The 15,713-nt window shown below is 37.6% G+C and overlaps 1 protein-coding gene across 5 annotated transcripts in view; it reads right to left on the reverse strand.

Moving 5' to 3' along the window:
• The window catches only part of LOC128576123 (zinc finger protein 658-like), a 39,807-nt gene extending 26,696 nt beyond the window's left edge, over window positions 1-13,111 (reverse strand). For 4 of the 5 annotated variants that reach the window (XR_008377259.1, XR_008377253.1, XM_053578171.1 and 1 more), the window contains exons 1-4: window positions 12,858-13,100; window positions 11,603-11,661; window positions 6,822-6,957; window positions 6,431-6,526 (exon numbers count right to left, since the gene is read on the reverse strand). Coding sequence is in view for 3 of the 5 variants with exons in the window: in XM_053578171.1 (XP_053434146.1) it covers window positions 6,431-6,526; window positions 6,822-6,957; window positions 11,603-11,617 (247 nt within the window). In the remaining 2 variants the exon portion in view is untranslated. Of the gene's footprint in view, window positions 1-6,430; window positions 6,527-6,821; window positions 6,958-11,602; window positions 11,662-12,857 lie in introns of all 5 variants that reach the window. The other variant, XM_053578164.1, reaches the window with a different exon arrangement.
• Between the last annotated feature and the right edge of the window lie 2,602 nt (window positions 13,112-15,713).

The raw sequence follows: 15,713 nt of genomic DNA on the forward strand, positions 1-15,713 counted from the left end.
TTCCTCAAACAGATAAACACAGAAGTACTATATGACCCAGCAATTCTACTACTAGAAATATACCGCAAGAGAAATAAAAACATGTGTTCTTGCAGAAGCTTGCAAATGAATATTTATATCAGCATTATTCATTCAAAATAGCCAAAAGGTGGAAACTCAAAAATCTACTTACTGGAAAATTGGAAAATACGTTCTTGTGGGAGGTGATTGGTTGCTATAGTTTCGAGAAACATTTGCTGCTGCAGAAAGGTTCTAAAGGGGATACTCCAGTTACCTTTATTCGTGTAGAATTCAATCAAGTGGTTCTGGGAGACTGCAAAAATTACTGGTTCTCCAGATGGAACTGCAAAATACAACTTCATTTGCAGTTTTGAGTTTAATGCTGAAGGAGGAATCACTTTAGACGACCTCGCTCACAAACCTATGTTCTTCAAGTCCACAGGCACGAGAACTTAAAGAGCAAGAGGAAGTGAAAGGAAAATTAGGGCAAGGAAACAGATAAAAGAAATCACTCATGAGGAAGAATCAGGAGAAAACTCCAGGCAACATGAAGAACCAGTCCAGAACAACCCTGCCAAGGGACCATGAGGTAGCTACTGCAGATGATTCCACCTATAAAGAAATGTTAGGAATGACAGAAAGGGAATTTAGAATACACATGTTGAAAACAATGAAAGAAATGATGGAAACAATGAAGGAAACTGCTAATAAAGTGGAAAATAACCAAAAGGAAATCCAAAAACAGAATCAAATAAGAGATGAACGATATGAAGAATATGAAGATATGAAGGATATAGCAGAGCTGAAGGAACTGAAATAGTCAATTAGAGAACTTAAAGATGCAATGGAAAGTATCAGCAACAGGTTAGACCATGCAGAAGAAAGAATTTCAGCGGTAGAAGACAAAGTTCTTGAGATAACTTAGATAGTAAAAGAGGCAGAAAAGAAGAGAGAGAAAGCAGAACGTTCACTGTCAGAATTATGGGACTTTATGAAGCGTTCCAACATACGAGTCATAGGAATTCCAGAAGGGGAAGAAGAATGCCCCAGGGGAATGGAAGCCATACTAGACAATATTATAAAAGAAAATTTCCCAAATATCACCAAAGATTCTGACACACTGCTTTCAGAGGGATATCGGACCCCAGGTCGCCTCAACTCTAACCAAGCTTCTCCAAGACACATTGTGATGAACCTGTCCAAAGTCAAGACAAAAGAAAAGATTCTGCAAGCTGCCAGGAGTAAGCGCCAGTTGACCTACAGAGGCAAATCCATCAGAGTGACCGCAGACTTCTCTAATGAAACTTTCCAAGCAAGAAGACAATGGTCATCTACCTTTAATCTACTTAAATAGAACAATTTCCAGCCCAGAATTCTGTACCCTGCTAAGCTAAGCTTAAAAATTGATGGAGAAATCAAATCATTTATGGATATACAAACATTGAGGAAATTCGCCACAACAAGACCAGCTCTACAGGAAATACTTCAACCTGTTCTGCACACTGACCACCACAATGGATCAGCAGCAAAGTAAGAACTCAGAAATTAAAGGACAGAACCTAACCTCCACACTGATGCAAAAGACAAAACTAAGCAAAGGACTCTCACAAAATAAGACGAATAGAATACTACCACACCTATCAATTATCTCAATAAATGTTAATGGCTTGAATTCCCCACTGAAAGACATAGATTGGCTGACTGGATTAAAAAACACAAGCCATCCATTTGCTGTCTGCAAGAAACACACCTGGCTTCAAAAGACAAATTAAAGCTCCGAGTCAACGGTTGGAAGACAATTTTTCAGGCAAATGGAATTCAGAAGAAAAGAGGAGTTGCAATCTTATTTTCAGATACATGTGGATTTAAAGCAACTAAAGTCAAAAAAGACAAAGATGGTCACTTTATATTGGTCAAGGGAAAAATACAACAAGAAGACGTTTCAATTCTAAATATTTATGCACCCAATTTAAATGCTCCCAGATTCTTGAAACAGACTTTACTCAGTCTGAGCAATATGGTATCTGATAATACCATAATACCAGGAGAAATTAACACTCCTCTTAGAGAGCTGGACAGATCCTCTAAACAGAAATTAAACAAAGATATAAGAGATTTAAAAGAGACCCTAGAACAACTGTGCTTGATAGACGCATATAGAACACTCCACCCCAAAGATAAAGAATATACATTCTTCCCATCACCCCATGGAACATTCTCCAAAATTGATCATATCCTGGGACACAAAACAAATATCAACAGAATCAAAAGAATTGAAATTTTACCTTGTATCTTCTCAGACCATAAGGCACTAAAGGTGGAACTCAACTCGAACAAAAATGCTCGACCCCACCCAAAGGCATGGAAACTAAACAATCTTCTGTTGAATAACAGATGGGTGCAGGAAGAAATAAAACAGGAAAACATTAACTTCCTTGAGCATAACAACAATGAAGACACAAGCTACCAAAACCTGTGGGATACTGCAAAAGCAGTTTTGAGAGGAAAATTCATCGCTTTAGTTGCCTACATTCAAAAAACAGAAAGAGAGCGCATCAACAATCTCACAAGCGATCTTATGGAATTGGAAAAAGAAGAACAATCTAAGCCTAAACTCAGTTGAAGAAAAGAAATATCCAAAATCAAATCAGAGATCAATGAAATTGAAAACAAAAGAATCATTCAGAAAATTAAAGAAACAAGGAGTTGGTTTTTTGACAAAAGAAATAAAATAGATAAACCATTAGCCAGACTAACGAGGAATAGAAAAGTAAAATCTCTAGTAACCTCAATCAGAAATGATAAAGGGGAAATAACAACTGATCCCACAGAGATACAAGAGATCATCTCTAAATAGTACCAGAAACTCTATGCCCAGAAATTTGACAATGTGAAGGAAATGGATAAATATTTGGAATCACACCCTCTCCCTAGACTCAGCCAGGAAGAAATAGACCTCCTGAACAGACCAATTTCAAGCACTGAGATCAAAGAAACAATAAAAAATCTTCCAACCAAAAAATGCCCTGGTCCAGATGGCTTCACTCCAGAGTTCTATCAAACCTTCAAGGAAGAGCTTATTCCTGTACTGCAGAAATTATTCCAAAAAAACGAGGAAGAAGGAATCTTCCCCAACACATTCTATGAAGCAAACATCAACCTGATACCAAAACCAGGAAAAGACCCAAACAAAAAGGAGAATTTCAGACCAATCTCACTCATGAATATAGATGCAAAAATTCTCAACAAAATCCTAGCCAATAGATTACAGCTTATTATCAAAAAAGTCATTCATCATGATCAACTAGGCTTCATACCAGGGATGCAAGGCTGGTTTAACATACACAAGTCCATAAACGTTATCCACCATATTAACAGAGGCAAAAATAAAGATCACATGATCCTCTCAATAGATGCAGAAAAAGCATTTCATAAAATCCAGCATCCTTTTCCAATTAGAACACTGAAGAGTATAGGCATAGGTGGCACATTTCTAAAACTGATTGAAACTATCTATGACAAACCCACAGCCAATATTTTACTGAATGGAGTAAAACTCAAAGCTTTTCCTCTTAGAACGGGAACCAGACAAGGTTGTCCTCTGTCACCTTTACTATTCAACATAGTGCTGGAAGTTCTAGCCAATACAATTAGGCAAGACAAGGAAATAAAGGGAATCCAAATGGGAGCAGAGGAGGTCAAACTCTCCCTCTTTGCTGACGACATGATCTTATACTTAGAGAACCTCAAAGACTCAACCACAAGACTCCTAGAAGTCATCCAAAAATACAGTAATGTTTCAGGATATAAAATCAATGTCCACACGTCAGTAGCCTTTGTGTACACCAATAACAGTCAAGATGAGAAGCTAATTAAGGACACAACCCCCTTCACCATAGTCTCAAAGAAAATGAAATACCTAGGAGTATACCTAACGAAGAAGGTGAAGGACCTCTATAAAGAAAACTATGAAATCCTCAGAAAGGACACAGCAGAGGATATTAACAAATGGAAGAACATACCATGCTCATGGATGGGAAGAATCAACATTGTTAAAATGTCTATACTTCCCAAAGCAATCTACCTATTCAATGCCATTCCTATCAAAGTACCTACATCGTACTTTGAAGATTTGGAAAAAATGATTCTGCGTTTTGTATGGAACCAGAAAAAAACCCCGTATAGCTAAGGCAGTTCTTAGTAACAAAAATAAAGTTGGGGGCATCAGCATACCAGATTTTAGTCTGTACTACAAAGCCATAGTGGTCAAGACAGCATGGTACTGGCACAAAAACAGAGACATAGACACTTGGAATCGAATTGAACACCAAGAAATGAAACTAACATCTTACAACCACCTAATCCTCGATAAACCAAACAAGAACTTACCTTGGGGGAAAGACTCCCTATTCAATAAATGGTGTTGGGAGAACTGGATGTCTACATTTAAAAGACTGAAACTGGACCCACACCTTTCCCCACTCACAAAAATTGATTCAAGATGGATAAAGGACTTAAATTGAAGGCATGAAACACTAAAAATCCTCCAAGAAAGCATAGGAAAAACACTGGAAGATATTGGCCTGGGGAAAGACTTCATGAAGAAAACTGCCATGGCAATTGCAACAACAACAAAAATAAACAAATGGGACTTCATTAAACTGAAAAGCTTCTGTACAGCTAAGGAGACAATAACCAAAGCAAAGAGACAACCTACACAATGGGAAAGGATATTTGCATATTTTCAATCAGACAAAAGCTTGATAACTAGGATCTATAGAGAACTCAAATTAATCCACATGAAAAAAGCCAACAATCCCATATATCAATGGGCAAGAGACATGAATAGCTCTTTCTCTAAAGACGACAGACGAATGGCTAACAAACACATGAAAAAATGTTCATCATCTCTGTATATTAGAGAAATGCAAATCAAAACAACCCTGAGATATCATCTAACCCCAGTGAGAATGGCCCACATCACAAAATCTCAAAACTGCAGATGCTGGTGTGGATGTGGAGAAAGGGAACACTTTTACACTGCTGGTGGGACTGCAAACTAGTACAACCTTTCTGGAAGGAAGTATGGAGAAACCTCAAAACACTCAAGCTAGACCTCCCATTTGATCCTGTAATCCCGTTACTGGGCATCTACCCAGAAGGAAAAAAATCCTTTTATCATAAGGACACTTGTACTAGACTGTTTATTGCAGCTCAATTTACAATCACCAAAACGTGGAAACAGCCTAAATGCCCACCAACCCAGGAATGGATTAACAAGCTGTGGTATATGTATACCTTGGAATACTATTCAGCCGTTAAAAAAAATGGAGACTTTACATCCTTTGTATTAACCTGGATGGAATTGGAAGACATTATTCTTAGTAAAGCATCACAAGAATGGAGAAGCATGAATCCTATGTACTCAATTTTGATATGAGGACAATTAATGACAATTAAGTTTATGGGGGGGGAAGTAGAAAGAGGGACAGAGGAAGGGGGTTGGGGCCTTGGTGTGTGTCACACTTTATGGGGGCAAGACATGATTGCAAGAGGGGCTTTACCTAACAATTGCAATCAGTGTAACTTGGCTTATTGTACCCTCAATGAATCCCGAACGATAAAAAAAAAAAAAAAATCTACTTACTGATAAATAGATGGTATATTTATATAATGGAATATTACTTGGCCACAAAAAGGATGACATACTAATATATGCTATAACATGAACCTTATAAACCTTATGCTAAGCAAAAGAAAGCAATCAGGAAAGATCACATGTTTTATGATTCTATTTATATGAAATGTCCAGAATAGGCAGATCTATAGAGACAGAAGTAGATCAGTGGTTGCATAAAGATGGAGGGGATAGAGATGACAGGAGGATGATAACTAAAGGGTACCAGTTTCTTTTGAAGTGATGAAGACTGTGGTGGTCATGTTTGCACATACAATTGTCCCTCAGTATCCACGAATCATTGGTTTCAGGACTCTACTCCCACCACCAAGAACACCAAAATCCACAGATGGCAGAGTCCCTGAGATAAAATGCATATCACCTATGCACATCCTCTTGTGTACTTTAAATCATTATTATTATTTATAATAGCTAATACACTGTAAATGCTATGTAAACAACTGTTATACCCTATTCTTTAGGGAAAATGACAAGAAAAAAAGTCTATGCATATTCAATATAGACGCAACTTTTTTTCTGAATGGTATCCATCCAATGGTTGGTTAAATCCACAGATACAGATGGCTGACTGTATTTTTAAATGTACTAAAGATTATTGAACTGTACACCTTAAATAGGTGAATGGTATGAGATGTGAATTATATGTCAATAAAATGGATAAAAATAAAATACTTTCAAAGGTGCTCTCCTCTGAGGTCCAACACCTCCTGAGTTCCTTGTGTCAATGCTCACCTGGGTACTTGTAGCTGAGGAATTTGTCCTCGAAGGACCACGGCTCTTCTCCTTGCTCCAACTTGAAGATCACTTTGGGTTTGCTAATGCAATACCCTGTAAAAATGAAATAATTAAGAGTGTACAAGGACCAGATGCATGGGTGCTGGGATTTCCAAAGATAGAAAAAGATACAGTAGCAAAAGCAATAAATGAAGGTGCTCATTTTAAGTTTTCAATGGGAAGGGAATGACAAACATTGTTTCTGTTTCTCTAAAGGTTTCAATCACCTTAGAATTGGACTGATTAATCTAAAGCCTGAATAACCCCAATGGCCATAAAGGGTCCAAGTGTTTTGATCATTTTTTTAAAGTTAACATATTCTAGAGGGAGTCCCATGTGGTCTGCTCACCCAGTGAAACAGGTGAAAGAAGGTGGCTGTAGTTCTCCAGCATCACATCTCTGTGCAGTGTCCTCTGCACAGGGCCCAAGTGCTGCCACTCCTCCTGGGTGAATTCCACAGTCACGTCCTCAAATGACACTGATTCCTGTAACAACACATTTTGTTCAAGATTTCACAATTAGGTGACATAGAAAATATCTTTGGAAACTACTACTTTTCCTATTCATTCTGAGGCTTTAACATGAATGGTTATAAAGGCCATTCTGGACCTAATTTTGTCTTAAAACTTATCACTAAATTAGTTTAAAAAGTTTTTAACTTACTGCAACTCATTTATATATACTTATAAACTCTAGATTTTTTTAAGACAAGAAAATTCAAAGGAAACAGACTTCTCACAACTCTTTTCCACATTGCATTGGATTATTCCGGTACTCTCTAGGATGTTCACACCCTCGTTGGACATCATCAGTGCAAATAATGGGAGCCAAGGAAGAGATACCCATAAGCTCTGGCAGTATACCTGGCCAAGCCCAGGTGTAAACAAATGTATAAAAATATATCAATCCCGAACAATAAAAAAAAAAAGAACAGCTTACAAAGGAGTCAGAACCAAACAGACCAGTAGAAAAGAATACCACCTACATGGAAATACTAGCAACAGATATTGGCATAGGGTTATAATAAAAGGAGAGAAGCAACAACCATTTGATAACTACTTTCTTAGCAGCTACCCAACCTAGCTGTACGAGAAGCTTATTTAAAAAAAAAAAAATTATTTATTTTCTTGACAAATATTTCAAGTAAGATCTTGTTTATATGTGGAATTTCAAAAATTCAAACTCATAGTAGTAGAGAGTAGAATGATGGTTACCGGAGGCCTGGGGGCAGGAGCCAAGAAGTGGGAGGTGCTGGTCAAAAAGTAGAAAGTTTCATTCAGACAAGAGAAATAAGTTTGTGAGACAGTACAGAGCATGGTGACTACAGTTAATAATACTGCAATGTATATTTCAAAATGTGCAGCTTCTTGATGATGCCAAAGATTGATATACAGAAAACAAAAGAAAAAATTGGGTTAGAAATTTTAGCGAGAGATCTGTTCCTATTGTTATGTAAGGGCCGAGAGACCATAAAGCTAGAACTGTCCTTTAAACTAACATGCAGGGTCAGCGCCAGTAGCCACATACACTGGGGCTGATGGGTTTAAACTCAGACCAGGCCTGCTAAACGACGACAACAACAACAACAACAACAACAAAATAGCTGGGCGTTGTGGTGGGGACCTGTAGTTCCAGCTACTTGGCAGACTAAGGCAAGAGAAGCTTTAACCCAAGAGTTTGAGGTTGCTGTGAGCTGTGATGCCACGGCACTCTACTAAGGGCAACATAGTGAGACTCTGTCTCAAAAAAAAAGAAAGAAAAGAAAAAATCAACATGCACACAATTTTAGAGCACAAACCGTAGGTCAAGGATGAAGGCAAGCATTTAGAGTCACAAACAACTTAGATGGTAACTGAGGTTATTGGAGACAATCAGACTGCTCCTTGAGCACATACAGATGGGGAAAAGAAAAGCACCAAAAACAACACTTAAAGAACCATAAGTACTAAAGAGGCTGACAGAAATAGTGCAGGTCACTAAGCCAGCACAGAAGTTTTTTGATAAATAGTAACAGAATCAGGACAGGGTAGAGTTTTAGAAACTGAGAAATGGAAAAGTATCTATAAAGAAAGACTTCAAATTCAAGCTAACAAGTGATGTCAGCAAAACAAGAAAATTCTCTTGTCCATAAAAGCAGTGATAACTGCCCCTGTATTCACAGGGCCCCTTGAACCAGTTGAAAAACTGGGAGACCTAATGATTTCACTAAAGTGTAGAATCAACTTTCTCAGAACTCCAAAACCTAACCAAAACATTGCAGCAATCTGCACAACACTTACACAAGAAAAACACCTATATCATAGTAGGAACAGTGATCATGTGTCACTTTAACTTTCCCTTATTTCCATCCCTCTCTGTGTTAGCTTTGAGAACAAACTGTCTAGTATGAAAACCAGCAGCCTGGCAATGATGGAAGAGGGGGATCTGGGTTAGACTTCTGCCAAAGCCTCATATCACTATTTGACTTAGTTAGTCCAGTGGTTCCCTGGAAGCCTCCCACATAAGGCTATTTAAACTGACTGAGAGCTCACCCAGCATGAAAAGCCGTATCCTCGGAGGCATTAGTCAAAAACATATAAGGCAATTGTTTAACTTGGCAGAAACCTGAGGAGGTGCATAACAGTCTAATCAAAAAGCTTTATTAAAAGGAAAAGCTAGGGAATGAGATATCTATAAGGTTTTAAGAAGCTGATATACAATGTAGAAAGCCACCTACATGCATGGGGTGATCACAGGGCCAGGGCCATGAGCATGCTCAGGAAAGGTGTCAGAAGGCCCTATGTTGTCCCTTCTAGGTGATCTTCAAATTTGGAGAAAGCAGGAAGTGAAGGCTGACAAATAGTTGTAAATACGAGGATGACTGTTGAATGAATGCCCCAGTACTCACAGGGCCCTGTGGCAAAAATTGGGAGACTTTAGTTTTTAAGGAAAATTTCTGCAGACTTCAACTACCACATACAATAATAAATACTCTTAGTTTAAAAAAAAAAATCACCAGAAAAATTTCAATGACCATTGGAGAGGGGAATAATTCTTCTAGTGTTGCCACAGTATTCTATTTAAAATGTCCCGTTTTCAACAAAAAATTTCAAAACAAGAAACAAGAAAGTAAAACCCATATGCAAGAAAAACATGTAATCAATAGAAATCATTCCTGTAGACGATGACATTGGATTTGACCAGAGAATACTTCAAATCACCTACTTTAAATTTGCTCAAAGACCTAGAGGAAATGATATCTAAGGACTAAGACCAGTATCTCACCAAATAAAGGATGCTAATAAAGAGAAATTATTTTTAAAAGGGACAAACATAGGAACTCTAGAGTTGAAAAGTATAATAACTAAAACAAAAATTTCACCTATATAGTATGTTCAAATATGTACATTCCACAGCAGATTTGAGCAAGTGGAAGAAAGAATGAACCACTGGACATGTCCCTTGAGATTGTACAGTGGAAAAAAAAATAAACTGTAGGACAGGATCAAGCTTATCAATATATGTATAATGAGAGCACCAGACAGAGAGAAAAGAGTCTAAAAGGATATTTGAATAAAATGTTTCCAAATTAGATGAAAATGATTAATCTACACATCCAAAGCATTCAATAAACTTTAAGCAGGATAAACTTGGAAAAAGAAATCCTCATCTGGACATAAGATGAAATGCAACAAACACAAAGACAGAGATAATCTTGAAAGCAGCCAGAAAGAAATCATACTAAAATATAATTTCTAATTAGAAATAACAGAGGACAGAAAGCAACAGGACAACACATTCCAAACACTGAAGGAAAAACACTGTTACCAAGAATCCTCTCTACCCAGCAAAAAAGGGAGAAATTGAAACATTTCCAGTTAAACAGAAACTAAAAGAATTCATAACAGGCAAAACTGCTAATAAAGAGAAGCTCAGGAAATCTAGAGGCAAAGTAGGTTGCTTGGGGCTTGGAGGGAAGGGAGTGATAGTTAAAGTGTACAAAGTTTCCTTTTTAGGAAATGAAAACTTTCTAAAATTGACTGTGGTGATGTTTGTATGTGTCTGTGAATATACTAAGAAAATCATAAAATTCTACACTTTAAATGGGTGAATGGTACAGTATGTAAACTGAATCTCAATAAAGCTGTTACAAAAAAAAAAAAAAAAACAAGAGGAGCTGAAATCATATAGAGGTGACAGAGGAGATTAAAGGGTCAACTGGGAGTGAGCCATGTGAAAGGACAAAAGAAGACTTTGTGCAGGTCTTAGCAGGGCTAGCACTACCAGAGAATCAACAACAACAAAATTTCCCAGAAGGACAGAGGCAAGTGGTACACGAGAATCAAGTAGGAAAGGATAAGGCAACACCCACTGGATTTGATTATAATCCCATTAGGGTCACTGGAGAACAAAGGCAAATGACAAGAAAAACCAAGGGAGTTGGAAGTCAAATACAAAATGTGGTAACCGATGAAAGAGAACAGAATTTTAAACCTTCTGCTGAGCAACCTGAGCATTATAGGTATTCAAAATATTTAAGAATAATTTCAAGAACATCCCATTGATTCATCAGAAAAATGTCTATTTCAACTCCTGTGTTTGAGTTCTTGAAAAACAGTACTGAACAAGTTCTCATTGAGCATAATGTTTTCTACTTCTAGTGAAGAACAAATAGAGGCAAGTTATTATTAACTTGTTATTTGACAAGTTACTAACCAAAGCACCTCCTTATAGAACAAATATATTTATCTTTATATCCCATGAGGAAATCAGTTTGCTCTTTCTCATCAATGTAAATATTTAATTGCTGTCTGACACTCTGCCGTGACTATCAAAAACCTCAGAAATAAATGTGGAGCTCAATTTGGTAAATTTGTTTTTTTGTTTTTTTTATTGTTGGGGATTCATTGAGGGTGCAATAAGCCAGGTTACACTGATTGCAATTGTTAGGTAAAGTCCCTCTTGCAATCATGTCTTGCCCCCATAAAGTGTGAATTTGTAATATTGGAAGACTGCTTCTATCCACATGCCAGCTTTGCTCTGCGAATGTGTCTGCCATTTCCATTTCTACTTTTCCATGTTAATGTACAGACACAAAAACCTTTATGGAACCCATTATAAAACAAACTGATTATTTAAAACTGAACTCACCTGAGACATGTACATTTCTGCTTCTCAGTGAGTAAGTATAGAGAGCTGTGAAGGTTCAGCTGGGGAGGAAGAGAAATAGGGTCATAAGAGACCTAGTCTGTCTTAGGGATCCTATACAGATGGTCCCCAGCTTACTATTGTTTGACTTTACAATGATTTCATCAGGATATAACCCCATCATAATCAAGGAGCATGCGTATTTATTTGCCTAAAAAGTTTATCACACCCAGCTGGAGAAAAGGCTTCCTAATGAGGAATGTCCCTTTGACTCCTGAAAATGAATGGAAGGACCACACAAAGGTCCCTGAACATGTGCATCTCTGATAAGATTGTGTGCACTTAAACTTGCATTTTCACTAAGTAAAACTTTTGTTGAAGTAGTAACAATTTCTGTTCCATTCTAAAAAAAAGTAAACATAACAGAAAATTAGACAAGTTCAGACACACAGATATGAAACTCTACCTTTATTAAAACTAATGTCAAAAACTACACGGGTAAACATATTAATCAAGTTCTTATTCCCTTTACACCGTGAGTGACAAGCTTCTAAAGAAAACTCTGAAATAAAGATGGGATGATAAGTGTACACATTCCCCTTCACAATCATATCTGGGGTCAGGCCATCCTGCGTTAAACGCTCGGAAGCCGCCAGGTACTGACAACTCTGGGTCCTAGGTAGGTAGGAAATTAAGAAGAGCAAGAAACAGGAAGTCAAGCCTATCTGTATTGCATCCCACCTGCCTCACCTACTAGTTTGTAAACTGGGATATCCACACCCATGAAATTCCTTTCATATTTTATTTATTTATTTATTTTTGTAGAGACAGAGTCTCACTGTACCGCCCTTGGGTAGAGTGCCATGACCTCACACGGCTCACAGCAACCTCCAGCTGTCCGGCTTCCGCGATTCTCTTGCCTCAGCCTCCCAAGCAGCTGGGACTACAGGCGCCCGCCACAACGCCCAGCTATTTTTTTGTTGCAGTTTGGCCGGGGCTGGGTTTTTGGCAAGTTTAGAACAAGTAGGGTTGTTTTGATGATTAAATACTGAACGATGAGAACAAGTATCTCATAATTATGATAGCAGCGTACATCTTATACAGTGAATTATTACAGACACTTGACAAAATGTTTTACAGACAAAACTCTCCGACTAACGGCAAGAGTTCCTAGTCCTGCTTATCATCAACGTTATACAAGCACAGTCCCCTCCCTGGACCGGCAGCCCAGACACCAGGGCCGGCACCCAGCACCTACCGCGGACCAGGACTCGGCCTGACCCGCGCCGAGCAGCCGGGGGTTGGGGGAGGGGAGGGCCAGCCTGGGGATTCCCGAGACTTCTTGCTCCAGTCTCCCGCACCACCTGTCCTGAGATCCCCAGGCCGCGCAGAGGCCCGCCACCGGAACTCTCACCCGAGGTGCGCACCCTCTGCTCCGGCACAGATGTAAAGACAAGATCTCGACCCTCTCAGGCCGCAGAGGGAGCGCAGCAGGCGGAGGGCTGGTTTTGCACATGCGCAAAGTGAGCGCCGAGACCCCACTCCCAGAGGGTGGAGCGGTGGGTCCCTACGGTGGAAAACTACAATTCCCGTGAACCTATACTCCCTAAGGAAGTAATTTTTCCGCTTGGTTAGCGGTTTGGGTGTGACTATTGTTTTGGAGCCCAGGTTTTTCCCGAATCCCAACAGGTTATGGGTGTAACAACAAACTACAACTCAGGTTCTGCAGGTTCTCGATTGGATCCTGGTTATAGACAAAAGCAGCTGCAACAGACGTTGACAATTTGGGAAACATGAATATAGACTAGACATAGAAATATTAAGGAAAATTCCCGTTATTTTCTTGGTGTGATAAGATGTGAACCATGCAGGAAATTATTGTTATAACTTAAAAGAAACATACTGAAATATTTGCAATTACATATTTGCAGTTTATTTTAAAGTAACACTTTGAAATAATTCTGCAAAAGTATTAGAGAAAGCAAATATGTAAAAGGTGAAAAATTGTTAAATCTGCGTACACAAATCAGCTTACTTTACTGATCGATACTATTCTGAGTATCTGTTTTAAAAGATGTTGGGAGGAGGGGCGGACTTTACCATTCTTATAGAAGTATGCCTTTAAACTCAAAGTTCCCAAGAGCAGCAAAGGTACATTAAAATATTTATTAGAAGCTGAAAAATAGAACAGATACTAGAAAACATAATAAACAACATCTATAACCAGCAGGGTTTATCTGGGGAGGAAAGCGGGGAAGCTAGCTATTCAAAATTACACAACTGCTACATGAAACCCATGCAACTCAAAATAAGAAAATGATTAATGTATCCACCTTGCATTTTCATGAAGAAAACTTCCTTAAAACTTAATGTGTACACACGTCTGACTTCTTAACAAATTAGGGACATACGGGCACAATAACATGGATTTCTTTATATAGACTTTTTAAAAGAGTAGCTTTTAAGTATATGGAAATATTGAGCATAAAGTACAAAGAGTTTCCCAATAGCCCTTCTTATCAACCCTTACATGATTTCCCTTTTTTAGTAACATCTTGAATTAGTGTGTTACATGTGTACAATTAATTAATGAAGCCTATAGTTTACCTCAGCTTTCATTCTTTCTATTGTGTAGTTCTATGGATTTTACCAAATGCATAATGTCATTTGGTGTGATTTCTACAAATACAATAATGCAATATCCACCAGTATAGTGTCATACAAAGTAGCTTCATTACCATAAAATTCCCCTATGCTGTACCTATTCACTCTCCCTTCCTGAAATCCTGGAAACCACTCATCTTTTTACTGATATTTTTGCTTTTTCCACAATGTTGCATAGTTGAAATCAGGCAGTATGCAGTTTTTCAGACTGGTTTCCTTAATTTAGAAATAGACATTTAATATTTCTCCATGGCTTCTCATGGCTTGATAGCTCATTTATTTTTACCTCTGAATAATATTCTACTATGTATTTATATACAACAGTTGATCTACTCTTCTGCTGAAGCACATCTTGATTGCTTCCAAGCGTTCGCAATTGCAAATAAAATTGCTATGAGCATTTGTGTGCAGGCTTTTGTGTGAACAGAAGTTATTGTACCTGTTGGGTGACTATCAAGGAGCATAAGTGTTTAATTATAGAATGAGACTATGTTTAACTATCTTACTTTGTCTATGCCAAACTTTCTTCCAAATCAATAATGTTTACTATATAATTTTGCATTCTCACAGCAGTGAACCAAAGTCCCCACATTCTCACCAGCATTTCACCTTGTTGCTATTTGGGATTTGGGCTATGTTAATAGATATATAATGGCATCTTATTGTAAATTTCATTATTTGAAACTCCATAATAACATATGATGCTAGGCTTTTTCTCATATTTTATTTATCATAAGAATGTCTTTTATGGTAAAGTACTTGTTTAACACTTTCACTCATTTTTTATTGGGTTATTTATTTTCTTTTTTATTTGATGTAAGGAAATTATTGGGTTGTTTATTTTCTTGTGGTTCACTCTTAAGAGTACTTTATTTTGGATAAAATTTCTTTTTTTTTTTTTTTATATATATATTTTTTCTTTTGGCCAGGGCTGGGTTTGAACTCGCCACCTCCGGCATGTGGGACCAGCACCCTACTCATTGAGCCACAGGCGCCGCCCTTGGATAAAATTTCTTAATCAGCTACATATTTTGCAAGTATTTTCTCTCAATCGTGACTTGTCTTTTCATTATTTTGACAATCCTTCACAAAGATGAAGTTTTTAATTTGAATGAAGTCAAACGTATCAGTTTGTTTTTTCATGGATTACGATTTTGGTGTCGTCTAAAAACTCATTTCCAAACCCAAAGACATTTAGATTTTCTCTTATATTACTATCAAGAAGTTTTATAGCTTTATGTCTTGTATTTAGACCTATGATCCATTTTGAATTATATTTCATGAGAAGTATAAAGTTTCTGCCTACATAAATATCTTTTTGATTGTGGATGTCTAATTTTTCCTGCATCATTTTCTGAAAAGCTGTCTTTTCTCCTTGTATTGCCTTTGCTCCTTTGTCAAAGACCAATTGATGATATTTTGTGCAAGTCTATTTTTGGACTTTCTATTT

This window comes from Nycticebus coucang, chromosome 2 (assembly GCF_027406575.1).
Source record: "Nycticebus coucang isolate mNycCou1 chromosome 2, mNycCou1.pri, whole genome shotgun sequence".
NCBI classification, from domain to species: Eukaryota; Metazoa; Chordata; class Mammalia; order Primates; family Lorisidae; genus Nycticebus; species Nycticebus coucang.